Source organism: Acartia tonsa, chromosome 10, assembly GCF_053477335.1.
Source record: "Acartia tonsa isolate MP-2025a chromosome 10, ASM5347733v1, whole genome shotgun sequence".
NCBI lineage: Eukaryota > Metazoa > Arthropoda > Copepoda > Calanoida > Acartiidae > Acartia > Acartia tonsa.
The window spans coordinates 677,333-703,137 of record NC_137269.1 but is presented as its reverse complement, the minus strand read 5'-3'; the positions used below and the strand labels follow the sequence as shown (position 1 = coordinate 703,137).

Sequence of the window (25,805 nt, the reverse complement as noted above, 5' to 3'; positions counted from 1 at the left end):
TGTTTCTCACAGTTATATATTTTGTTATTGTATTTTTAGTAGCGAAGCTACTCTATAATTCACTTTGTCTGTTCGTTAGTCAGTCCGTAACGGTGTAGGAAATTTTTTTTTCAAGATGAGCACCCAGTATATAATTTTCTTTGTCCGTTTGTTTGTCAGTCATCTTAAAAGATATATGTTATTAAAATTATGTGTGGAAGGTTTTGTGATTTTAATAAATGCTCTTTAAATCTCTTTGTTTGTATTCCCATCCACATTTTTTTGTGCTTCGATACTTTTGGATGTTGTCATCCTTATTTGAACAAATATGACATGTAAAAATTAGGGTTGGGCCGGATATCCGGTGAGGCCGGATATCCGGCCAGATATCCGGCCATTTTCAATATCCGGCCGGATACCGGATATCCGGCATTTGAAATCGGCCGGATATCCGGTATCCGGCCAAAAAACTATCTGGCCCAACCCTAGTAAAAATCATAAATCTCATAATGTTGTGTAATTTCATTTTTGATATTTCCATTAGAATTCAGATGTGTTTTCTTCGGTTACGTAAATGCAAACAAGGATAATTTGGTTTCAGGCAAGGCGGTCGCGCTTAGTCACTGCGGCTAAGGCTAAATTAAAGTTATAGTTGTTTATTATAATGATTTAGAACCTTTCATCGCAATTAGAATCATCAGTCAGACACACAAAGTAAATTATGGAGGTGCTTCGAAAAAAAAGATATTAACAAAGGGGGGGGGGTGTATCACCCTGTGCACGCCACTGTACTGACAGAAAACATGGCAGGGATATTTAGGAATAAGGCAATGGACGATAAATTGATGTTTACACCCAATTTAAAAAAAAATAATCTCCTTACTGGATTAAAATTATTAGTTGAAAAGTTTTGATACTAATAGTTTTGAACCAACCAATCACAATTCACTAAAATATCTCACGTGTATAAGCCAACGAATAAGAAAAAAAGTTTACAAAAATTCGGGTACCGTATAATTTACAAGTGAATGTCCCCTCCCTCTTTGAAACATTGGCAATTTGGTAATCAAAGAAACAAAGAAAAGTATAATTTGTTGACTGGCGAAAACTTGGAACAAAATTTGGGTAAAACAGTTTTCCTTAAGATGAATCATCCCTTTTACCTGGTGATGATGCTATACAGCAGCTGCAGAACGATGTAATGTACTAACATACCCTAGTTACAGAAAAGCTTTGCTTCTAAGTTAAATTGAATCCTTTTATTTAGGTTTATGCAGTTTAATTATGGTTGGTTCGGACACGCTATCTTCAAGGATGGAAAGTATCCTCCTATTATGAGACAACTTATTGACAGGTAAAAAAATGTTTAAAACACAAAACAAATGGAAAATATGATAAAATTATTTGATCTTTTTTGCTCAGATTTTTATGAAAATAGAAAAGATTATCCTTGTGAAAAAATAAACAGACCATAGAAAAAACGAAGTAGCAGGTTTCGTCGTATTTTTACTATTTTTTTCCTCCTATTTCTAGCCCCTGCTAGCCCCCCTTACCAAGAGCCTCCCTCTAACCCTGCGGGGCAATTAACATTTCCCTAACATAAAATAACCTGTGAAAATACTACGAAACCTGCTACTTTGTTTTCTTTCCAGAATACATTCCATCTTTAAACGTACATTGCTTGATCACTTGTTGTTTTGACCTTATCAACTCATTTGATATTGTAAATATTGCAAAAAGTTAAACAAAGGCAATTTTTTAACATTTAAATTATTCATTTCATATAGCAAAACTTTTCTAAAATATGTTCGGTCCTTTCCGTCCATAACAGTTAGCTTTATTCGTTAAAGTAGTCATGTTAGAATAGTCATATCGATTTCAAACTTTGCATGATGATTCCTATTACAGTAAGGTATGATTAGGAAGCGGAGCGCCTCTATATAGAAAGAATATCCTTTCTCTGTTTCCTGTATTTTTTCAATTTTTTCACAAATTTATGTACAATTTCGTTTAGACTTGCAAATTAATGTACAAACACTCTACAAGAGTTATTATTGGTTTGTACATCCTTCTGATTTTAGAGTTTCACTTTTATGCATGATTTCGTCCATGTTATGAGATAATTAAAAAGGATTTTAAAATCCTAGGAAAAGCGAAGAAGCTGGATTACCAGAATCAAGGCTACCACACTTTACAGAAGAGGTCAGTTGTTCTATCCTATTATAAGAAGAATTTTTATTTTAAACTTAAGATTTCGATAACTACTGAACCGATTAAGTTCTCCATTTTAGGGAAGCTTCAAATAATTACCACTATGGTTTTAGGTTATTTTTCTCTCCTTCCCTATCCCTTTAAATAAAGGGCTCGTAGATATTAGGTTAAGCGGCATCAAACATTAAAAAAAATAACCAACCTTTGAATTACACGACATTCGTCTGGAAGTCAAAATTGTGCTTGTAATGTCAAGGTATTCCCGCTACTCTTACTATTTAGTCTTTAGGAAACGTTTTTAAAAATGTAATGTAGCGGGCATATCACTTTGAAGAGTAGCTATGCGCCCCATAGTAATAATATCCTATTTAACCCATCCTAATTCTGTAAATATTTAAATCAGTATTGTTTTGTTTGTGTTTAAATACACTTGTTTATTATAACTAGGGTTGGGCCGTTACTTTTTTGGCCGGATACCGGATATCCGGCCAACGTTCGATATCCGGCAAATTACCGGATATCCGGTCGGATAACCGGGTATACGGCATTATAAATCAGCCGGATATCCTGTATCCTAATTATAACCTCTGTGTTATTAAGGATTGAAGTGTGGTATCCGCCGAGGATAAATGGCAGACACCGGAGTTCAATTAGATTACGGCAGTGTGACAGACGTGGACACCTTACTATAGAGAAGCTACGCTTCTCTAGCATTCACTAGATAATAATCAACATCTATTTCAGTTGTCACTTTATTGAAGGTTTAAAGGATACTAAAGCTATATACAACAAACAATAACTACATGGATAGGAATAAATAATCATAACATAAAAGCATTATAATACATATACATTGGTCAGTTTGGGCAATAATGATCCCCCATCCCTGAAAAGGGTGGGGGAGAATTAAGAATACAGTTAACCATAATAAACATGACAGATTCAATCATTAATTTTAAGCATAGGGAGGGGGTCGTCAGACCCCTTCCCCAGGACTCGGGGGAGGGCCATTGACCCTCCACCGAACCCTAGATCAGGGGTGCCATAGGCATGGCTCACGGTTGCCGAATACCACAACTCTCCCCTCGGAAGGCTGGGAGAGGGTTTCCCTACCAGACTTCCGACAGTGGTTGAGGCCTTCGGTCCGCTCCTTAGGGCTAAGATATATACAAACGATAATGATTCAATGGAATCCTAGTGGTGAGTGTTTTCTCAGGGTTGATGGGCTCCCAATGTGGGATAGAAGGCAGAGGTTGGCTTGGGTTGGACACGTTGGTCTGCGCCGGCAGGTGTCAGGTTGGCTGGTGGCACAGTTGTTGCTGGAATGGTCAGCAGTGGGGCCTGCTGGTTGTTGTTGGCAGCGGCTGGGGCGCTGGCTGCCAGGTTGATCGTCTGGGCAGCGGCCTGTCCTCCTGAGGGGCCGCGGGGTCTGCCAGAGGGCGGTCCTGGCCTACCTGGGCGGTCATGCCCGCTATCAGCTGATTGCATAGACACCATCTCCTCGGCTGCTTCCCTGCCGATGGGAATGGCATCCCAGTCTACTGAAAAGTCCCGGGACTTGGCATGGGTGAGCCTGGCTCTAGCCAGAGCTTTCCTATACAAAGTTGGATGGTACAGGAACACTTGTGACATCGCATTCAGGGCTGCTCGGACGCCTCCTTGTGCTGCTGCCAGAGAAATGATGGTTAGGTCCCCCAGCAGTTTGAGGATCAACAACAGCAAGCACAGTATGGCTGCGCCATCTCCCCACTCGTGGATAGCTTGTCTAAATCCAGCCCAGACATCCAGGGCGGCCTCTCCTTCCTCAGCCAGTCGGTCAATGTTGTAGGACACTATCCCATGGTCTCCTGTGGCCGAACAGCTGCCTTGCTGAACGCAGGAGCCATAGGATAGGCCGGTCAGCATGGCGCTCTTGTAGGCTGGGAACGCCAGCAGTTGTTGCCAGTCGTTCAACTCAGCCTGCGAATACAAGCCCCCTGAACTGAAGTCATCTAAGGGCTCTGTCAACAGTTGCTTAGGCGTATCCAGCGGGGGTGGCCTCTTCTTAGGAGCGGGGGTTAACTCTATCCAGCCTTCCTCCGCGTGCACAGTCAGGGGGTATGTGGAGGAGCAGGGAATCTTGGTGGCGTGTTCACTATATACTCGTGTCACAGCGTCTACAAATCCTGTGGGTTCTACTGGCACTTTGTCCCAACACTCCTTGTGTTCGCGGACAACGTATTTATGGCGTTGGCAGGTCAGCTGCAGCAGGATGTCTCCCCTCAGTACCGAGAACGTGCTCCCCTGGACACGCACCGGGTGGGCCGGGTCTAGTTGCTGAAGCTTCCAGCAGTTGGCCGCTACTTCTTCTGCTGCTGTGCTTTTCATGCGCGTTTCCAGGGTAAACCCAATATAACCTGCATGTATTTGGGCTTGTAGGGGGACGTCAACATCCCTGGCCGACACTCTGGGCAGCGCAGCCGCGGCTGGGTCAGCTGCCATGAACAACGCTGGATGGTTGGTGGCATGGGCCTCGAAGTCGCAGTTCACAATCGAGGTAGGGTTGGTCATGTTGATGAAAAACTGGGCCTGATGGTCAACCAGGTATGCATCCATCACCAGGCTGGGCTGGAGGCTGCGGATCAGCCTCAAGGGGCAATCTCTCCCCAGGTGGTCCCACACGTAGGTTGCTTCCCCAGTGATGCAGGACAGCTCAGAATGGGGACACTCCAGGGTCAGGTGGTCAGATTGGGACTCCACCCGTCCATCCTCTACCACATAGGTCTCTTCCTTGACCAGCAGCCGTTGCTCCTGGAGCACTAATTCATTGCGGTACAGCTGGCCCTCAAAGTGGACGTCCTCCCCTTCACACCCCACCCCCTCGGGGCTGTTGACGAGGGCGCCCACCATGTCGATGGTGAAGAACAGGGGATGGTTCAGCTGGAACGTCAGTGGCTGGGTCTTGCCTGGCAGTGTGTAGACTCGGTTCCTGGCCAGGTCTCGGCACGCTTCTGGGTCTATCTTGGTTGGCCTCATGAGGGTGGGGATCGAGGTCACCTTGAGGTGACCCCATACCCCACACCTGAATGTCCACTGGGACACGGTGAGCTGGCAACTGTACCCGGTTGTTTCCCTCACCTTGACTTGCTGCAGGACGTGCACTTCATGGCCCAGGGGCACCTCCTGGTGTAGAGGCTGCGTGTTACACATCTTTTCTTTATTGTAGGACGTGACGTGGGTGGGGTTGGCACAGTCCCATCCCACCAGGACGTAGCTGGTTGTAGGCCACACGGCTGCCAGCAGGAGGCCCCACAGGACCATCCACCAATGGGAGAGGCTTCCAGGCAACCATCTACCTCGCACACGCGGCTGGGGATCTTCAGCTCTGGTCACGGCTGCTTCTTGTGGCTGGACACGGCTGGGCTGCTCCTGGCTAGATACAAGTTTCCATTGAGCGTTATCTTTGTGCGGCCGGGGCATCCCGATACCCTCCCCAATGACAGACTGGCAAGCGACTGGCACTTGCCTGGGTGTCGGCTCCCCTAGCCCCAAGTGCTCCCTTCCCTTGTCCAAGGCATGCCCAGTGGCATGGGGCTGAAGTGCATGTGGCACAGGCTCGCCCTTACTCACTTCCCTCCCCTGCCCTAGGAACTCAGGTGCATGGGGCACAGGCGAGTCCTTATTTTCCCAAATTTCAATCTCCCCAGCCTCTGGTGCAGGGGGCACAGACAAGGCTGGGGTTTTACAATGGCTTGGATACAACACATTTAACAAATTCAACTTATCCTGGTGTTGAGCAGCTGGGTTCCTTCGGCTGGCAGGGGGCTCTGGATGGCATGTAGCTGGGCTCTCCCTGCAGGCTGGTGGCGCTGGCTGACTGGGGGTGACGGGTGTCACCCCTTCCTCTGGGGTTGCTGGCTCGCTCCAGGACTCAGGTCTCTCGGTGGCGGCGACGGTTGTCGCCCCAGACATCAGGTTGGAGGCTGGCTCGTTCCAGGATCCAGGTATCTCGGTGGCGGCGACGGTTGTCGCCCCAGGCACCAGGTGGGAGGCTGGCTCGTTCCAGGATCCAGGTATCTCGGTGGCGGCGACGGTTGTCGCCCCAGGCACCAGGTGGGAGGCGCTGGATAGCACCCCCCCGTCATCCCAGGTGGCGACGCCGGGTGGCGTCCCATACATCGATGCTGAGGCGCTGGATAGCGCTTCCTGTCTCTCTCGTTCAGCGGCCGCCAGGGCCTCCCCGTACACCGTCTCAGGGACGCTGGGTAGCGCCCCTCCACTCTTGCTGGGTAGGCTCGGCCGCGCAGGCTCCATCATGTTGAGGCTAAAAGGCTGGGGCCTCAGGACTTCTGGCTCGGCTATGTTGTAGGGTTGCACCAGCTCCGGCCCCAGGTGGTTGAGACTGAAGCCCAGGCCAACCCGGTTGGGTTCAGCCGCGCCGCCCAGTACGTTGATCCTGGCTGGAACGGTCCCAAACTGCGGCATCCCGTCGGCTCGTTCCGCGGCTCTGGGGGCGGCTGCCAGCTGCGGTGGTGCTGGGGGCGCGCTCCCTTCCATGTGGGCCACTCTGCTGGGCTTCCCTGGAGGGGCACCCTTGTCGGCGGTGCGCCTGCGGCTGGCTACCTGGGCCCAGTCAGCTCTGCACTCGGCCGCCGTGTGGCCGTCGTAGTGGCAACGCTCGCACTTGGCAGAACGGTCACGGCGTGGCTGGGTGCGTCTCTCCTCTAGACTAACTTCCATCGGCGTCGGGCAGTCTCGAATTCTGTGGCCTCTCCCCTGGCAGCGGAAGCAGCGACCTGGAACCTTGTCATCTGGAGCGACCTTCCCCATCTGGTGGAGACCCGGAGCCAAGGCGCCAATCTCCATTGGCTCCGACTCGTCATATTGGGGCAACTGGATGCAAGCAGATCCAGTCAGCCCGTCGGTCGAGTCCACTAAGCACACACCTTCCTTCAGTTGCTTAGTAACCATGGTGACGGTAAACATGGCCTTACGAGTGTACTCAGGTACACTCGTAATTTCATGGCCCATCATGAGGCGTTTTACATTGGCGTTACGAATTCCACGATTTAATTCGTCCACCAACAACTCAAGATCCTCATGGTTGTAGGCGTCCCTATACAAGGCACACTTAGTTGATATGTACGCTTGTATAGGTTCTGTCGAGTGTTGCTTGTAATCCCTAAACGCTTGTTTAAGCGTTTGGGATTCAAAAGCAGGGCGAAATAGCAATTCACACTCGGCCTTGACCTGTTCGTAGGTCAAGGCTTGGCCTGCCTCGCCAAACAGATGGGACGCCATTTCCGCCGCTTGCCCTACCAGTGACAGTAGAAGGGCGTTGCGGCGGTTGAGGGAGTCATGGGGTGGCACGCGATAAGCCGCCCATGACATCTCGAGTCTGCGGATATGTGAACTCCAGGATTGCTTGGGCGGTCCTCTAAACTCTGGCAGGTTACTCAGCATCAGCTTGCGGTACTCGGCTGGAGCCAGCTGAGGGTCATCCTGGAGCCATACTGGGGCTTGGTCACCTCCTGGCGCTTGCGGCTGATCCATCGGGGCAACGGTTCAACGGCGGGACGCAAAGTTATAACGTAAATAGAATAATTGGTTTGTCACTAGAGGCGGGCTAGCCTAACAGCCAACACTGTTTTTATCACTAGGTTGGTAGTTTAGTTACAAAATATAGCTTAGCTGTGTTTATCACTAGTTGGATTCTGAGGTGGTAGAGTAGGCTGGTAGGTGTAGACAGATGTTGAGGGTCTGAACTGCTGTCAAGAACTGATTGGGTTTTCCTTTATCACACCAGAGCTAGAAGGAAGGAAGCTTGTAATCCTTTATTTGCTAAAAATACCCCTGTTAGATGCTATGGAGTAGCTCCGCTCCGGTGTGTGTGTGTGTGCGTGAAATCTCCTGTCCTTGCAACGCGCGTACGCACTGTCAAATCCGCGCACACGGGGAAAACGCGCACTTATCCCGCAACTCGCTCTCTCATTGGTCCGCTTTGTCCGTTGAATTTATGATATTTCCGCACTCTGTTGCGCTGCCCGTGAATGGCGCTCTGTGTTCCCGGTCGCTAGCCCCACACTACGGACGGACTTAGTCTAGTGTGGGTAGGAAGGGGGGAAGCGCGTGAGGGGACGGGGTAACTCCGTCCGTTCCCCCTGTGATGGAGGGGGGGGGGGGTAACTGTGTGCTGGTGTAATGGTGCCTTTTCTTCTTAATCCTAGGCTTATCTATTATATCACCCTGATTGTATTTGCCTTCAATGGAGAGGGGCTCCTCCCTTTCCTCTGGAAGAAGGGGTGTATTGTTGTTGTGCTGTAGGCTTGAGGTGATTAGATTGTGTATCAGGGTCTTTATTTTATTACATCTAGCTTCTATTTTTGTCCTTATCACAATTACATAACAGATTTGTTTACTAACCCTGTTCTATTTTTAGTTATTATCACAATACACAATAAATCCAAGCCTGTTCTATTTTTAGTTTTATCACAACACAACAATTTGTTTGCCAAGCTTTGCTCATAAATCTATTGTTTAGCCATCACACCAGGGTGGTAATCCCTGCAAATGTGATATAATATCTGTTTTTCTCGATGGGCGGCTGCGTTGTAGCCTCTCAGGATACTTGGAGTTGACGTAGTTTTCTCTGTTTTGGTGCACTACACTCGTATGTTGGCTCGCAGCTCGCAGCTATATGGCATGTTTCAGCCTATCGGCGGCAGGGAATGTCCCGTCCTGCTGGCGCCGCTGATCCAAATCCGGCTGATGGCGGCAGGGAATGTCCCGTCCTGCTGGCGCCACTGGTTCGGATCCTGCTATCTCTTGCAGTAAAGTTGGCCTATTTTCAGCCATTTACACTTGTTTGGCTTGTTTCAGCCGGTTCTTCGTCAGGTTTCGCTGTCTCGCTTCCACAACTGCCGGATGCAGAGTTAGACTTTGCTGTCCAGGGTGGGTAATTCAGGTTGCTTGTGTCAGTTTTGCCAGTTTCACTGCTGGGAGTACCTTGGCCTCAGATGCGCGTCTGCTCTACACTTGTGGTTTGCCGTAATCTCACACAGCTGTCACCAAAAGTTGTGGTATCCGCCGAGGATAAATGGCAGACACCGGAGTTCAATTAGATTACGGCAGTGTGACAGACGTGGACACCTTACTATAGAGAAGCTACGCTTCTCTAGCATTCACTAGATAATAATCAACATCTATTTCAGTTGTCACTTTATTGAAGGTTTAAAGGATACTAAAGCTATATACAACAAACAATAACTACATGGATAGGAATAAATAATCATAACATAAAAGCATTATAATACATATACATTGGTCAGTTTGGGCAATAATGATCCCCCATCCCTGAAAAGGGTGGGGGAGAATTAAGAATACAGTTAACCATAATAAACATGACAGATTCAATCATTAATTTTAAGCATAGGGAGGGGGTCGTCAGACCCCTTCCCCAGGACTCGGGGGAGGGCCATTGACCCTCCACCGAACCCTAGATCAGGGGTGCCATAGGCATGGCTCACGGTTGCCGAATACCACAGAAGCGAAGATTTTTTACAGCTAAAACTGAGTAACGTCCGTCCGTGGTGTCCGCCACTGATGCTCTGTAAGCTAGAGTAACGTTATTTAATAATTCAGGAAAGTGAAATGATTGCAGGATCTGCCGATTTTCTTGGACTTAACATGTACACTTCTGAAGTTGGTAAGATCTTAAATTTTTTTAACAACCGAATATTCTGAAGTAATAAGCTATCTATATGTGGGTGTATCTGTCTATGGGTTCAGTCTAGTTTCATAGATAAACTTTGCATATGGAAAAGATTTTATAAAGACTATTCTTTTTCTGGTTATATGACAATCCTTTAAATAGAAAAAGCATCATAAAAGAAAGGGGGAACTTCTCAATTTTAAAAATATATTTATTTCCTAAATAGGATAGTTGAGATATTCATTTAAATTTAATACTGTTGGTATCATGGATGGGTTTCCCGGCCATAGTTTTGGTAAACATCTTGGCGCAAATATTAGTAAACTCTACGGTTTTTAATGTGAAACTTTAATATTTAAATGTTTTCTGTGTGTACTCTCTGAAATCCCACGCTCAAGAGTGCGGGGGGGGGGGTTTCGGTGCTCCGGTCTTCACATGTAAGCAAGCACCTATAAGACAGCAATCAGTTGTTGTACCTAACCACAACCTCTGTTTAGTATTCCCAGCAGGAGAGGAGAGTACCCAGCCAAGCTATTTCACTAACCATAACCTCTGTTTAGTATTTCCAGCAGGAGAGGAGAGTACCCAGCCAAGCTATTTCACTAACCATAACCTCTGTTTAGTATTCCCAGCAGGAGAGGAGAGTACCCAGCCAAGCTATTTCACTAACCATAACCTCTGTTTAGTATTCCCAGCAGGAGAGGAGAGTACCCAGCCAAGCTATTTCACTAACCATAACCTCTGTTTAGTATTCCCAGCTGGAGAGGAGAGTACCCAGCCAAGCTATTTCACTAACCATAACCTCTGTTTAGTATTCCCAGCAGGAGAGGAGAGTACCCAGCCAAGCTATTTCACTAACCATAACCTCTGTTTAGTATTCCCAGCAGGAGAGGAGAGTACCCAGCCTAGCTATTTCACTAACCATAACCTCTGTTTAGTATTCCCAGCAGGAGAGGAGAGTATCCAGCCAAGCTATTTCACTAACCATAACCTCTGTTTAGTATTCCCAGCAGGAGAGGAGAGTACCCAGCCAAGCTATTTCACTAACCATAACCTCTGTTTAGTATTCCCAGCAGGAGAGGATAGTACCCAGCCAAGCTATTTCACTGATGATGATATACAAACTTTTCAGGTTTATAGATTTATTTTATCTTGCGCTACAGACATACAGATAGAATAAATACCCCTTAGCTTATTCTTTTAAATATAATTCCCAGAGGTTTGAAGTTATATTGAATTTGAACTTTTCTTGAAACAGCGTATAGTGTCCAATGAAAAATGACGTTTTACAATACAAATGACCAATGATAGGCCAGTATACAATTTACCATTGGTCAATTACAATGTAAATTGGCCTATCATTGGTCATTTGTATTGTATGATGTCATTTTTATTGGACACTATTCGCTGTTTCACCCTTCTTAAAAAAATAAAATTGTATGGCTTTTGCTCTGTATATTTCCACAAAAATACATAACGAGAAAACAGATTCATATTAAAATTCTAATATCTAAAATTTAGGACGAGACTTGGTATGCCGCTGGATCTTCTTGGCTAAAGGTTACAATCATAATGGATATATTATCACTTGGATCTTACACCAGATTTTCATGTTCTAGAATAATGTTAACTCTGTAGCGGGCTAAAATAACGATCTCCACCATTCCCCTCCTTTATCCCATTCCCACCCCTCCCACTGGATAAACAGCCCGACCAATAAAGGCAAGGGGAAATTTCAACCTAAATTGACGATAATTTTTCTGCTGTCAGAGAATTAAATCTGTTAAATTCCAAACTTGCTCACGTAAGGGCCTTTACATGCTTCAAAGTTGTGCAAATAAATATGTGAGTCAATTTGTTTCCGAGATATTACTGGACATTTTATGTATGTTTCAAACTTATTTAGGTTACTCCCTGGGGTCTTAGAGAAGTATTAAAATGGCTGAACAATGTAAGTTTTTTTTTAAAGCGAAGCTTTTCTATAATTACTATCGGTCCGTACGCCCGTGACGGATAGCTTTTTTCGTTAATTTAGGCACGTTAGCATTATCCTATCGACTTCAAATTTTGCATGGTGATCCCTGTAGTAGTTAGGTATAATTTAGAAAGCGTAGCAACTCTATAATCGTTACCGGAATATCTGTACGTCCATTTTCAACATGTTGATCTTTCACTTTTTTAACAACAAATTTTAATATGATCTAATTAATAGATTGATCTGATTTTTGGAATACTGATTAATAGGACAACAAAGAACAATGTAATAAGCAAAGCATCTCTATAATCAAGTCCGAAAAATGTAATTTTGAATGAATAGGGTACGACCAACAAGCGAATAAATCTGAAATAATTTGGGGGGCAAAGGGAGAGGTCGTCAATTCTACTATGTGAATAAGCTTATAAACATTTAAATCTAGGAATATGAAGGCAAATATGATATTTATGTGACTGAGAATGGATTTAGGTAATATTTATCTATTATTGTCACTAAAACAACAATTATTACATATTATTTTTAATTGCAAAGCTACTCTATGATTTTAATGTCTTTCAGTTAGCTACGCTGAATTAAAGATTTATCTATTTCCAACTTCTATAAAAATTGGTCCTCATGACCAATTGACTTTTTTTTTATTTGATTGATTGATTTGATTTATTATTCTTGGGTGTACATACATAGAATAAAAAAAAATAACAAATGAATTAAATGAATATTATATACATTTATATATACAGTCAAATTTTATTGATATGGTTAATTTATAAAAAAAAATTTCTTCCCAAATGGCAGTTTCCTAAAAAGTAGGAAGTATGCAGTAATGTGTATTCACACATTGTTTTCATACAGGCCATATAAATAACACAAAAAAAATAAAAAAAAGATAATAAGCAATAAATAAAATCATATTGGAGAGGAAAATGATAATAGGAAGGATTGATTAGGGCATACAAGTCTCACACCATTATTGCAATAATAGTAAATTTAAAAAAAATTCAACAAATAGATTTTGATTAATTTATCAGATTTCAAACAATATTGAAAAGAAATATAAATTTATCTACATTCTTGACATAATGGGTTGTTACACACTAGAGTTAAGCTTGATAACAAAAATTCTTTTTTATTTTAATAAATTTTTTTCTTGATTGATTGTGGGTTAATAAATCATTATTACAATGGTTATTCCATAATTCTTGGAAATGATACTTAGGAAATCTTTCAATAGATTTAAACTTCGGTTTTTAACATCAAACATATTAGAGTTTCTAAGATTTCTGGTATGTAATTGATTACGGCGAAGCCATGTACCTTGAAAGGAAATTGGTAGCTTACTGTTTATAAAATCATTTGTTTATTTGTTGATATCCTTGTTTATTTCTCAATATTAGTTTTTTATTCCCTATACTTAAGATTATCATTTTTTCTTTCTGTTGGTGTAGTTTATATGCCAGAAACATGATGGAATTTTTCGACACATTACAATCTTTCCCGATTTTGTATTACATTTGCGGAACATGATTCCAGTTACGTCATGTTTTTCTTTCCCGAAAAAGGGAAGGGGGGGGGAGAAAAAAAAGGGAAGGATGGAAGAAAAAAGATATGGGAGAAAAGGGGGTTTTCCCCATCTCTTTTGAAGAGATTTTTTCCCCCTTCCCTTTTTCGGGAAAGAAAAATATGACGTAACTGGAATCATGTTCCGCAAAAGTAATACAAAATCGGGAAAGATTGTAATGTGTCGAATTTTTCAAAATATCAAATAATTCTATCTAGTCGTCAATCATGGTCGTGCGAGGGAAGTAACATAGCCCAATAATAATTTAGTTTTTTTGCTTCATATTAAACTTGATTATGGAATGCCTTGGCCCCAAACAGGCGCAACTCATTACCATGCACAGTTAGAATCTCTAGACAAAGATCGTGCAATTAAAGGGTTGGTTGTCTGCAATGTACTGTACCACGGGTATGAGGAGAAGGACCAAGAGTCTGGCCTTGAGTTGACAAGTTGACTGTTCAGTCCGGGTGCAACTCACCCATACGACATTAGCATGTTTTAACAAACTTGATTATTACTATTAACCTGAAGAAAAAGTCAATTTACAAACCCCCATACCCTTGGGTTTTTTTTTTTTTGGGGGGGGGGGTGTTTGAAATATCCCCCATGAAAAGTTTGCAGGCGCCAGGTATTGATTTGTATATTAGTGACAAGCTTGGTAACCTGGATGACCTGCAGAGAACCTACTACTACAAGCACTACCTCAACCAGATGCTGAGGGCCGTCAAACAGGTCAGAAAATACTTTCTCGTATTCATTCGAATCCGGTGGATAGGAATCGGTTCTCATCCATACGAAAAAACTATGTCTATCATCGTATTATAAACGGCTTTCTACGAATATAAAAATGTACAATCATAAGATTAAAACCATTTTTTTGCCGGTGCCTTCGGCACCTCGGGGCTAAAAAACTAGTTTTAATCTTATAATTGTACATTCTATATCCGCGGAAAGCCGTTTATAATACGATGCGAGAAATAACTATTATTGTACAGCTTCTAATTTGGACACTAGCGGCTTTGCCCCTATAGACTATTAATTTAGAATTTTAAAAAAAGAACAAAATCTTTATTTTTTTTTGGGGGGGGGGGGGAGATTCAATTTTTTTTTCTAAGGAAAGTCGACAACCTCCCAACATTTACAATTTTATTTTAAAAAATACATTTTTTTGGGGTGGTCTAATTTTTTCTAGGTGCGATTTTTCTTGCTACCCTCCCCCAAAGTAGTTATAAACCTTCCCAGGACCTATGAGAAGCTACCCTGTAAAGGAGAACCATAACAGTTCAGCGGTTAGCTAGATCTTTCGGTACAAACAGACAGACAAACAGATAGACATCCTTGTTACTTTATTTTAAGGATATTGCCAACCTTATTCAAATATTTGTAGGATGGGATTTTATCCCTTTAATGCAATGAATTAAGCGCAAGGATAGCTCTATGGTGTATAAGTATATATTTCTTGTATTCATTCGAAACCGATTACTATCCGGTGAATTAGAACTGGTTCTCATCCATACGAAAAATAATGTCTAGCATCGTATTATATCCTGTTTTCTACGAATATAAAAATGTACAATCATAAGATTAAAACCAATTGTACATTTTATATCCGCGGAAAGCTGTTTATAATACAATGCAAGAAATAACTATTCCTGAATTGAAAGTTTTGCAGGATGGAGTACCAGTGAAGGGATACTTTGCCTGGTCATTGATGGACAACTTTGAGTGGGGCATGGGCTACACTGAGAAGTTTGGACTTCATGCTGTTGACATGAATGATCCTCAGAGGTAAGATTCAGCCGGATCTTTGGATAGGACAGGACAATGGATTTAAAATTCATATTTCTGGCTGTCCTTGACTTTGGGTACTGAATCATGTGCAACTTTTCTTATTTTGGCTAATTTAAGACAAGTTTAATTTTGATATGAGGTAATAAAGTTTTTTTTTGTCTGAAGCTAAGATTTTGATAACTCCTGAACCGATTGAGTTCTCCACTTTAGGAAAGCTTCACATAGGTCTGGGATGGTTTTGGGCTATTTAAACTTTTAGATTCAAGTCTTGGAATGGTTTTAGGCTATTTTCCAATCTTTAAATACAAAGTCTCTAGATGCTAGGGGCGCAGCCACTAGTAGAAATAAAAAGTAAAAAAAATAATGGGGGGATGATACTTTTTTTCCAGTTGCAACTTCTCTTGGGATAGTGTGGGTACCCTCCTTTTAAAAAGTTACAAACCTTCCCCAGACCTATAAGAAGCTTCACTGTAAAGGTAACCATATGTCCAGCGATTAACAATATCCCAAACTACAGACAGACATATTGACATCCTGTTACTTTTATATAAGGATTATTTCAAAGTGGTATGGGGTATGTATGAGAGCATACAATGAAATGAATCAAAAAGAGAATAAGTCAAATTGAAAGTATAAAGACAGATTTCTAACTTTACATTTCGACAAAAGACCAAAAGATCACTAAGAGTGACTTTTACAGTAGCTTTGCTAGAAAATATTGTTTTTGTAGAACCCGAAGTGTGAAGCATTCTGCCAAGTATTATGCCAAGATAGCCACTGAAAATGGTTTCATCCCCGAGGAACAACCCTGCAGGGCTTAGTGTATAATATATATACCTAAACTCGAAAAAATCATGGAAACTAATTTATTATTTTTTTCTTCTAATTGTTAATTTGTTTTTGTTAAATAGCTAAATATGTGAATTAAAAAAAGCAAAGTAGTTATTTTATTAAAATAAAGTTTGTTCTTAAAAATATGTTTTTAAGTTTGATGTATAAAAGTAATCGGATGTTGGTATGTCTATAGCTAAAGATTTCGTTTATTATAAAGAATATTCTAGAACTAGGCGTTTTAGGTGTATATGAAGGGGGGGGGGGGGAGATCGCCCGACACTGATAAGTACACATATTAATTTTAAGCTTCAGGCAAAAAAAAACAATAATACTTTATTTAAAAGACTAGAGACTACGCCCCTAGCATCTTGGTGCTTTGTGTAATCAGAGGGCCAAGAAAAATAGCTTAAAACCATCCCAAGCTTTCAATTCGATTATATAGTATAGCTTTAGACAAAACAAACCTTACTAAATTACATAAAAGGACTAGCACCGGCTACACCCCTAGAGGCCTTTGAGTTTGGGGGGAAAGTATTAAAAAGAAAAAAGTTTTTAGAAAATATTTTTTTTATGGGGGGGGTCATTTTTTTAGGTTTGATTTCTCTTTGAAGAATAATGGTACGTCCTCCCACAAGATGATTATAAACCTTCCCATGACCTATGAGAAGCTACCATGTAAAGGAGAACCATATCGGCTTAGTGGTTAGCGAGATTCTTCGGTACATAGACACACATATATCCGGTTACTTTATTATAATGATGATGGTAAAGTACATAAGTATCCATTATTAAATGTCGTATTTGTAGCTGGAGAACCCCTTCGGGCAAGGTTGCGTGAAATTTCTAAAATGTCCACCAATAAGAATTCAGCTGAAAATAACAAACACCAATCAGATTCAATTTAAACTGGTTGAATGAAACAGGAAGTATTTTCAGCCAATCAGAGATTATTATGAACGCGAAAATCCGCCAATCAAAATATAAAAACAAATAAATCCACGAATGAGAGGCCAGAACTTTTCACAATTCATTCAAAACACCTTTTTCAAGCTTTTAAAACGCGTTTTTAACTTGCGATAACTAAGATTTATATGTTTTGGGCATTTTTATAACGTAAAATGTGAAAAATAGTAATTTTTAGTGAAATTTATATATAAAAGTTATTGTTTTTATGTAAATTTTGTATTATCCAAGATTTTTCAAAGATGAATAGTTTTTTTAGTGTTTTTCATAAAATTTGATAAATGTTATGATCTTTTTAACATAATTTAACTTTGATTATTTATTTATAATCAAATGCTTGTAAAAAATTAGAGAAAATGTTATATTATAAGTTTTTTTTTTACATATTTTGTATAAAATATATTTAAAGCACATGTTCTCATCTCATTTTAAAATTATTATCTACACTTTTATGATTTATTTTATAACTTTTTGTCAATCTTTCATATTTTCAAGAAATTAGACTTTCAATTTCACCTAGTACTGTAACATTTATAGTCATGGTTACCTAATTTATTAGTTGGTTTTAAGACTTTGAGCACTTTCATTAAATTTTGAATGCTATAGTTCATATCAAGTTCAGTGTCCTAGCGTTAATTTAATTTACAGAAGGAGTAATTTGGTCTATCATCATTTGGTTTGTACATTAATTTACCGTCCATCGTCGTATCCCTTTAGAAACCTGACTTCTGTATATAATTGTGTTATTGCACTCTATATGTATTAATAGATTAGTGTAATTATTTCACCATGCGCGCATGCATTGAAATATTTAATATCCATTTTAGATCATCCAATTGCCATTTTACGTTGATATGAATGAGAATGATTTAATTACACTTTTTTATGATTGTAGTTCTATTTAAGTATCTAAGTTTTCTTCTTCATAAATCATATTCTTTTATTACGGATTAAATGTAAAAAGTTTTAAATTGTTGTTTTTGAAATATAAGACTTATTTTTTAATTATTTGAAATGGGATTTAGTTTTCTATGTTTTACTTATAGTACCTTCCCTTGCAGTTTAATTAACGTTGTCAATTAAAATTTGAGAAGAAAAAAAAGAAATTATGGCAGTGACATATTTTAATAGCTAGGTAGCTTATTTTTATATTCTGGTCTTATCTGTTAAGATAATTTTGTGTACTTGCTAGGTACCTAGTTTTAAACTTTTTTTTCAGACTAATTTCTAAAGTCTCTTACGGGAGTGGTGTATTGCAGAGAAACCGCCTGAAATTCACCGGCGTCGTGTTGTCGCCAAACTAACCACCGTTCGCTCGTAGCGGCGGTGATAATTCCCGTGAGGTGGAGTCGGCGGATCACTGTTCAAAATGACGCCGCCCCCTGCCTCTCGTCAGTGGTACTTCTCTGACGAGAAGATTCAAAACACGCCGAGTCGCAAACATGGCGTTTCGGCGGACAAAGAGGAGTCTTACCGCCAGCAGGCGGCTAATTTCATACAGGACATGGGCCAGAGATTGAGCGTGTAAGTATTGTTTACTGTTCTTTTAGGTAAACAAGTTCTTCTATGTATTTATTTACTTATAACTACAAGCTTTTCTAACGTGCATCTTTGCGCTTATACAGCATGACCCTCGAAAAAGTATTTTTAAGCATCTGCAGCCCTTATTTCTCAATGAATTATTAAAAAATGCATATGTCCTTGTTTTCTATAGTATTCCACGTAAGTAGATATAAAAATATTTTTTTTTACCTCCATTAACACCGGAGATTTTTAGTGCTAAAGTTTTGAAAAAGGGACTGAGGAAAAAGTAACTTTTAACATGAAACGACTTTTTTTTAGCAAAATTAAGCTAGAAATCCTTTTATTTTTGTTACTAGCAGAAACTTTATACAAAAATGACATAAAAATTTAGTTTTTGAGTAAAAAGCATTTTTTCACACATATTTTTTGAGTCTTTTTAGTTTAATGATATTTTGAAAAACTTACTTATTAGGCAAAATTGTTTAAGATTAAAAAACCAAATAAATCTCTATGAATATAGCAGGAAAATTGTTTTTGTTTCACAATCCTAACTTTAATAACAAAAAAGTTATAAAGAAAATAAAAATAAACATAATGATTTTTTAGTCTAAAAAGCTTAATTTACCCCCTATTAAATAATTGAGATGTCAGAAAAGTAGGCGGAGCAACTGTCATAATTAATCCTTTTCTATAAAAAAGGGTTAATAAATAACCTAAAATTTGCAAATAATCAATTCATTCAGTAGTATTTTTTGCCATTAAAAATTTATATTTTTTGGTGGAATAAAAAAGAAATATTTAGTTAACTTGTTTTTCTCTGTGTCTCATTATTCAGTTGCCAGAAAACATAATATAACCATCCAAAAAATAAGAGAAACAAAAAAAAATACTTTTTCTCAGTCACTTTTTCAAAACTTTAGCTCTAAAAATCTCCGGTGTTAATGGAGGTAAAAAAAATATTTTTATATCTACTTACGTGGAATACTATGGAGAACAAGGACATATGCATTTTTTAATAATTCATTGAGAAATAAGGGCTGCAGATGCTTAAAAATACTTTTTCGAGGGTCATGCTGTACTTTTCATAATGTTTATATTATTATTTAACACATTTTGTTAATAAGAACTGTTATTTTCTATTATTTTTTGGATGATATTATTAAAATATTAGGGTGTATATTCTTCATAAGATTTATTTTTTCTTCGGCTACAAAAATAATTCATTTTTTCTCCCTCAATGAGGAAAAATTGGATAAATCAATGAAGTAGCTTAGTCCCCCCCCCCCCCCTTTAGCAGGGGATCTCATGTAGAATATACACCCCTGTAAAACCATGCATAACATTTAAGTTTTAAATCAGTCAAATTAAATAAATTGATAATACTTTTACTATTTTAGGACCCAGTTATGTATAAACACAGCTATTGTGTACATGCACAGATTCTACATGTTTCATCCTTTTAGCAGATTTCATAGAAATTCAATTGGGGCCGCAGCTCTTTTCTTAGCTGCTAAGGTAGACTATTGTTTTGATTCTATGGCCGTACTTTTTTTGCATATTATTTCTGAATAGTGCTACAACAAAAAGTTTAAAGAAAAAATGTTAAAACTTTAATGATAGGTAGGTACTTATACATAATTAAACTTAATATCCACTAAAAGCAAGTATAAATGGCACGAACTTCGAAGGCAAGTAACATCACAGCTGTTGCATATATGTGTTTGTTTAGTATGGAGATGATCCTGTACTTGATTTTTAGAAACCTGTGGGAATAACTGAAAAAATGTTTTAATTGTAGGTTGAGGAGCAGCCCCGTAAACTCGACCATGTGATAAAAATATCTCACCAGTGTATATACCGTGATCAACCTACATTGGACTCAAGATCTGAACAGTACCTTGAACAGGTCAATACATTCATGTTAGGATAAATTCATAAGCACATAAATTGAATAAGGGGGGTGGGTTAATGCAACCATCTCGTAATCAATGATTTAATGGCACTAAAAATTCGAATTTCGATCTGAAATTTTTCATGAGTAATCCTTGGTAGGTCTATTTTCCCTAAATCGAACAAAAAGTTAGAAAAGTAACGGCTGGCGGCTCAGCCGTTTAGCCGTTTTATACCTATTTTCAGGGCAAATTCATCATTATTTACGTAGGAATCAACTTTTTAAAACATATTTTTGGTTTAATTCATGTTAAATTATAGCAATAACCATATTTTAAATTTCTAGTACCAACAGCTACCGGCTAGAACCGTTTGATAAGGTTTTTGAGCGAAAAAAAATATTATGTGGTGATAGGTTTCGTGACTAATATGCTCTTAAAGATTGGCAAAAATTGGCAAAACGGCTGAGCCGCCAGCCGTTAACCGTTACTTTTCCAACTTTTTATTCGATTTAGGGAAACTAGACCTACCAAGGATTATTCATGCAAAATTTCAGATCGAAATTCGAATTCTAATTGCAATTTAATCACTGATTACGAGATGGTTGCATTACCCCCCCCCCCCTTAGTTAAAAAAAAAACATGTGAATATTAAGTTTCTTCAGTTTAGCCTTTTCAAATTAAGATATTCCTAGTAATTTTTAACAACTTGGATATTTTTTAGGCACAAGAGCTTGTGAGTAATGAGAATATGTTGCTTCAAACCCTCGGTTTCGACGTTGTTATCGACCATCCACACACTCATGTCGTCAATTGTTGTCGACTTGTCAAAGGTACAACACAAAGTGTGTATTTGACGAGTAGTGTTGTCGATTTTGGACACACGAGAGGTGGTGATGGTATTATGGCAATTATGATTAATCTTAAATTTAGATGGTTAAGACTTTATTTCATAAGTTCTATTTTATTTACAAGGTAAGAAAAAATAATATATATTGTAATAATAAAAGATTACTTAAGTAGTTTGAAAAACAGAATTATCCATTATATACCTAGTAACCTAAAGTATTATTTTGCCTAGCTTGAGATATCAATAACTACTATATTAATCTTCACATTAGAAAAGTATCACATAGGATCCACTATGGTTTTAGGCTATTTTTTCCCCTCCTATTCCGAATAAAGAACATCTACAAGATGCTTGGGGTGCAGCTGCTAACTCCTGTAATATAAAGTAGAAAGTTTCATTTGTCCTAAACAAAAGATCTCCAAACATTTAGGCCGATTGTGTTTTAATTGGAAACCAGTAGCTTTTTTTTATCCTGGAATGGTTTTAGGCTATTTTCCTTCTCCCCTTCGCTATTGAAGTAAATCCAGGGGTGTATATTCTGCACAAGATTCATTTTTTTCCCCCGGCTACAAAATTTTTTATTTATTTTCCCCCCTAGTTTTTTCTCACCAATTAGGGGGGAAAATGGAAAAATATTTAAAGAACTCTATATTTTATTTATTTCATCCCTCCTACCACACATTTTTTTTAGTTTTTGTTCACTAAGGAGGGGGGGGGGGATGGAAAAAAAGTTTTCAGTTTTCTTAATTTTTACATTATTTTCCCTCCAACCACTTATTTTTTATTCCCCCCCCCCCCCTGAGCAGGGGATCCCATGTAGAATATACACCCCTGAGTAAATCTTTACAAGGCAATGTTGCTCATTTGAAATATATAATGAAAAAAAAATATTGAAATCCCCACTTAATTTTGCATTTACTTTTAGCTTCCAAAGACTTGGCTCAGACGTCGTATATAATGGCTACTAACTCTCTTCACCTGACCACCATGTGCCTACGCTATCCTCCCACGGTGGTGGCCTGTGTCTGTATCTACCTGGCCTGCAGCTGGTCCAACTACCACATCAAAGAGTCCCTAGAGGTCAGTTGTTATTTTACCTGATTTTGTATTATATTTGGCAGAATAAACATTAAGGGATATAAGTTTTCCGGAATTTTAATCTAGGGAGTAGATTTGAAATCTGCATCAAATTTTAAGGATTTTTTATAAAATTCGTTTTTTGTAAAATTCTTTATCTAACAGCGGAAATACATTTTAAGTTAATTAATTTTGACCAATAGGATAGGTGGATTTTAAACTACCTGCGCTCTAATTGGTTGAATGATGTACGACATCCAATCAGAGCGCAGATTTTTTAAATCCACCAATCACGGAGGCCAAAATTAATTAACTTAATTTGTATTTCCGCTTTTAGATAAAGAATTATACAAAAAACGAATTTTATAAAAAATCCTTAAAATTTGATGCAGATTTCAAATCTACTCCCTAGATTAAAATTCCGGAAAACTTATATCCCTTAATAAACATCTAAAAATTCAGATTTTTAAAGTAAGACAGTTTAAATAATTCAGATGAGAAAAAAAACATAAAATTACATATTTTCGAAAAGTTTCCTCATCCCATAACCATTTCGTTAGGTAGGCTTTTTAATTTTTTCCAACTAGACTACGAATAGAAAACAATAATCCTTGATTCAGATTGTTAATTGAATAAACATACCTATGTCTATTCGTCTATTCATCAATTTTATTTTGTTATTTAATGCATATTTATTAGAAATTAATATTGTTTTTTTTTATTCAGGGTCGTGCCTGGTACACGTACGTTGATCCGGATGTAACTTTAGATCAGCTGAGACATCTTACTGATGAGTTCCTTGCAATATTTAAAAAGTGTCCATCCAAGCTCAAGAGAAAGATTCTTCAAAGTCAATTGGAGGTTTGGATTATTTTAACGCGCTTACCGTATTCTATAACAGCTTTGATTCCCTAACTATCAATGTCTGTATTGCTATTATTATTATGTAACTAAGATATCCTTTTTTTCATCCAAATTTCTATGAATACAAAAGTTTTTTTTCTTTTTCTCAGGATGTAATGGATAAGACAGTGAATGAATAAATAGTTTTCCCTCTAAAAGATTATCACTTTTTCCTTATTATATATAAGTTCTTTCCTTTACAATCATAATTGTGTTTACCCTCTTCTTTCTTAGTTTAATAGTCCTATAGCTAGTTTACAATTAAGTCCATCTTGCTGAATATTCTTAAACTAAGTGGATTTTAAATAATTTGTTGAAAATATATTTAAACATGCAAAAGTATTTTCAAACGTTTTGATTGACTTGGACTTTGTAGTTTGTCTTGTATCTATGTCTCATAGATAATGTAAGTATTCAGAATTTTTCTCAATTATAAGCCAGATCTCTTTGGCATTTAATTTTTGTTCAGAAAACCTATATTTTTTTATTAATTTAGACAAAGGATGAAGAAGAGAGACGAGCCAAGGACAACACATTACCCAGCTCTTATAAATTAGACTTAGAACAGGTACTTTCTCATAAATATTATTAGATGTAGTTTCTATTTAATATAGGTAAGGTACATATCTATATATTTTATTACTATTTTTAGTAGCGAAGCTACTCTATAATTCACTTTGTCCGTCCGTCCGTCCGTCAGTCAGTCAGTCCGTCAGTCCGTCAGTCCGTAACGCTATGGGGGAAATGGGATTTACTCAGCTCCTATAAAAGATAGAAGGCTGAAATTTTTTGACAACATTCCCATCATCAAGGAGCATAATTGACCATAAAACATCATTGGCGGTCAGACCGCTTTTTAGCAGGTTTAAGGCTATTTTTATATTTTTCACATTTTTCTCCATATCTTCAGTGTTTATGGACCGATTTTCAATTTTTTTTCAGTTATAGATATCAAAATTAAATTTCCTGTCATTTAAAGAAAACAATCATGAAGGCCTGACTGTCTTTTAGCAGGTTTTAGGCTATTTCTATATTTTTCACATTTTCTCCATATCTTCAGTGTTTATGGTCCGATTTTCAAAATTTTTTCAATTATAGATATCAAAATTAAACTTCCCGTCTTTTAAAGAAAACAACCATGGCGGCCAGACTGTCTTTTAGCAGGTTTTAGGCTATTTTTTTTATTTTTTTTACACTTCTCTCCATATCTTCAGTGTATATGGTCCGATTTTCCAAATTTTTTAAGTTAAGGATATAAAAATAAAATTTTCTGTTGTTTTAAGAAAAAAACTATGGCGGCTAGACTACCTTTTATCAGGTTTTTGGCTATTTTTATATGTGTTTATTTCCTGTGTTTTGAATGTTATGATTTCTGTACACATCTTACATTGTAACACTTGAACATCTATGATGAAAAGGGAAACAGGAAACGCAAAAGATTCCTAGAACACTATATTTTTAAGTTCATAGTTATCTTTTACATCACCCGTAGGTTTTTTTTCAGTCCAGCTTCTTTAAACACGGGGGACTCTTCAGCTAATCACTTTCTTACAGGATGCAATTCACTCTCTTACAAGATATAGTATATCATGGTCAAAATAAGAAATGCTTTGGTGAACAACTTTACACTTATAGTTAATGTTTCGAACATATACATGGTCAATTATATTTCCTTTGATATGTGTGGCTTTATTTATTAACTGTTGAAATTTGTTTTCTTTCATTTTAGAAATCACAATATTGTTTGAATCTTCTGAATAGTGAATATTAAAATCACCGCAAATAATAGTTTCCTCATCTCCAGACAAATTATTTTTGATATAATCAAAAATATCCTTGATAAAATCTGTGTGGTTGGCACGACTTGAACAATACACATTTATGATAACTCTGTTTTGAGAAGAATATGCAGAAATTTGGTAATCCATTTTTGTAATGTCGAATAATTTACTGTAATTTTCACTTAAGTAGGCCCCTACACCATTTCCTCTTGATAAACTGTTCAGCATTAGCACGTAGCCAGAAATATTATATTCTTCTGTTACTAAATAATTGGATTTTAGAAGTATGGTTAAATGTTAAAAGTCATTAAACAAAGAAAAAATAAAATTCAAATATCTTTTTTTATGTTTGAAGAAAAGTTAAAAATAATTTAAGACATCTTTTTTTTGAATATGGTAAATATCATTTAGCAAACAACAAAATTATTTAGAACATCAAAAATAAAGTATTTATCCCTTTAGTGCATATGTTTTAAACAGAAAATATTTTTTAACTAAGTAAGATGCTATGAGTATTGGTGCAAAAAATATGACGTAACAAAAAAAATTAGCCAATGGGGGCCGTTATTGACCAATGGTAAAATTTATAGTGGCCTCTCATTGGCTAATTTTTTTTGTTACGTCATATTTTTTGCACCAATACTCACAGCATCCTAAGTAAACTTAAAAAATAATTCTGAAAATCCAATCTAACCTGAATTTGAATTAAACCAAGTTTCTTGCAATAGAATAGCTTCATTTGAAAAGTTTGATATTTGT

The 25,805-nt window shown here is 38.4% G+C and overlaps 2 protein-coding genes across 6 annotated transcripts in view; both read left to right on the top strand.

Annotated features, from left to right (window-relative positions):
• LOC145329858 (myrosinase 1-like) overlaps nt 1-16,200 on the top strand; it is a 33,429-nt gene extending 17,229 nt beyond the window's left edge. For all 5 annotated transcript variants that reach the window (XM_080174293.1, XM_080174294.1, XM_080174296.1 and 2 more), the window contains 10 exons: nt 1,247-1,333; nt 2,127-2,181; nt 9,811-9,874; nt 10,945-11,012; nt 11,402-11,440; nt 11,787-11,831; nt 12,298-12,344; nt 14,082-14,166; nt 15,107-15,222; nt 15,956-16,200. In XM_080174293.1, coding sequence (XP_080030419.1) covers nt 1,247-1,333; nt 2,127-2,181; nt 9,811-9,874; nt 10,945-11,012; nt 11,402-11,440; nt 11,787-11,831; nt 12,298-12,344; nt 14,082-14,166; nt 15,107-15,222; nt 15,956-16,046 — 697 coding nt within the window. In that variant the 3' untranslated portion in view covers nt 16,047-16,200. The remainder of the gene's footprint in view (nt 1-1,246; nt 1,334-2,126; nt 2,182-9,810; nt 9,875-10,944; nt 11,013-11,401; nt 11,441-11,786; nt 11,832-12,297; nt 12,345-14,081; nt 14,167-15,106; nt 15,223-15,955) is intronic.
• Nucleotides 16,201-17,615: 1,415 nt separating this feature from the next.
• The window catches only part of CycT (Cyclin T), a 46,204-nt gene continuing 38,014 nt past the window's right edge, over nt 17,616-25,805 (top strand). Inside the window, exons 1-7 of the mRNA XM_080174286.1 lie at nt 17,616-18,546; nt 19,944-20,061; nt 20,345-20,452; nt 21,160-21,268; nt 22,211-22,365; nt 23,089-23,223; nt 23,762-23,833. Of these exons, the coding sequence (XP_080030412.1) occupies nt 18,392-18,546; nt 19,944-20,061; nt 20,345-20,452; nt 21,160-21,268; nt 22,211-22,365; nt 23,089-23,223; nt 23,762-23,833 (852 nt within the window). The 5' untranslated portion in view covers nt 17,616-18,391. The remainder of the gene's footprint in view (nt 18,547-19,943; nt 20,062-20,344; nt 20,453-21,159; nt 21,269-22,210; nt 22,366-23,088; nt 23,224-23,761; nt 23,834-25,805) is intronic.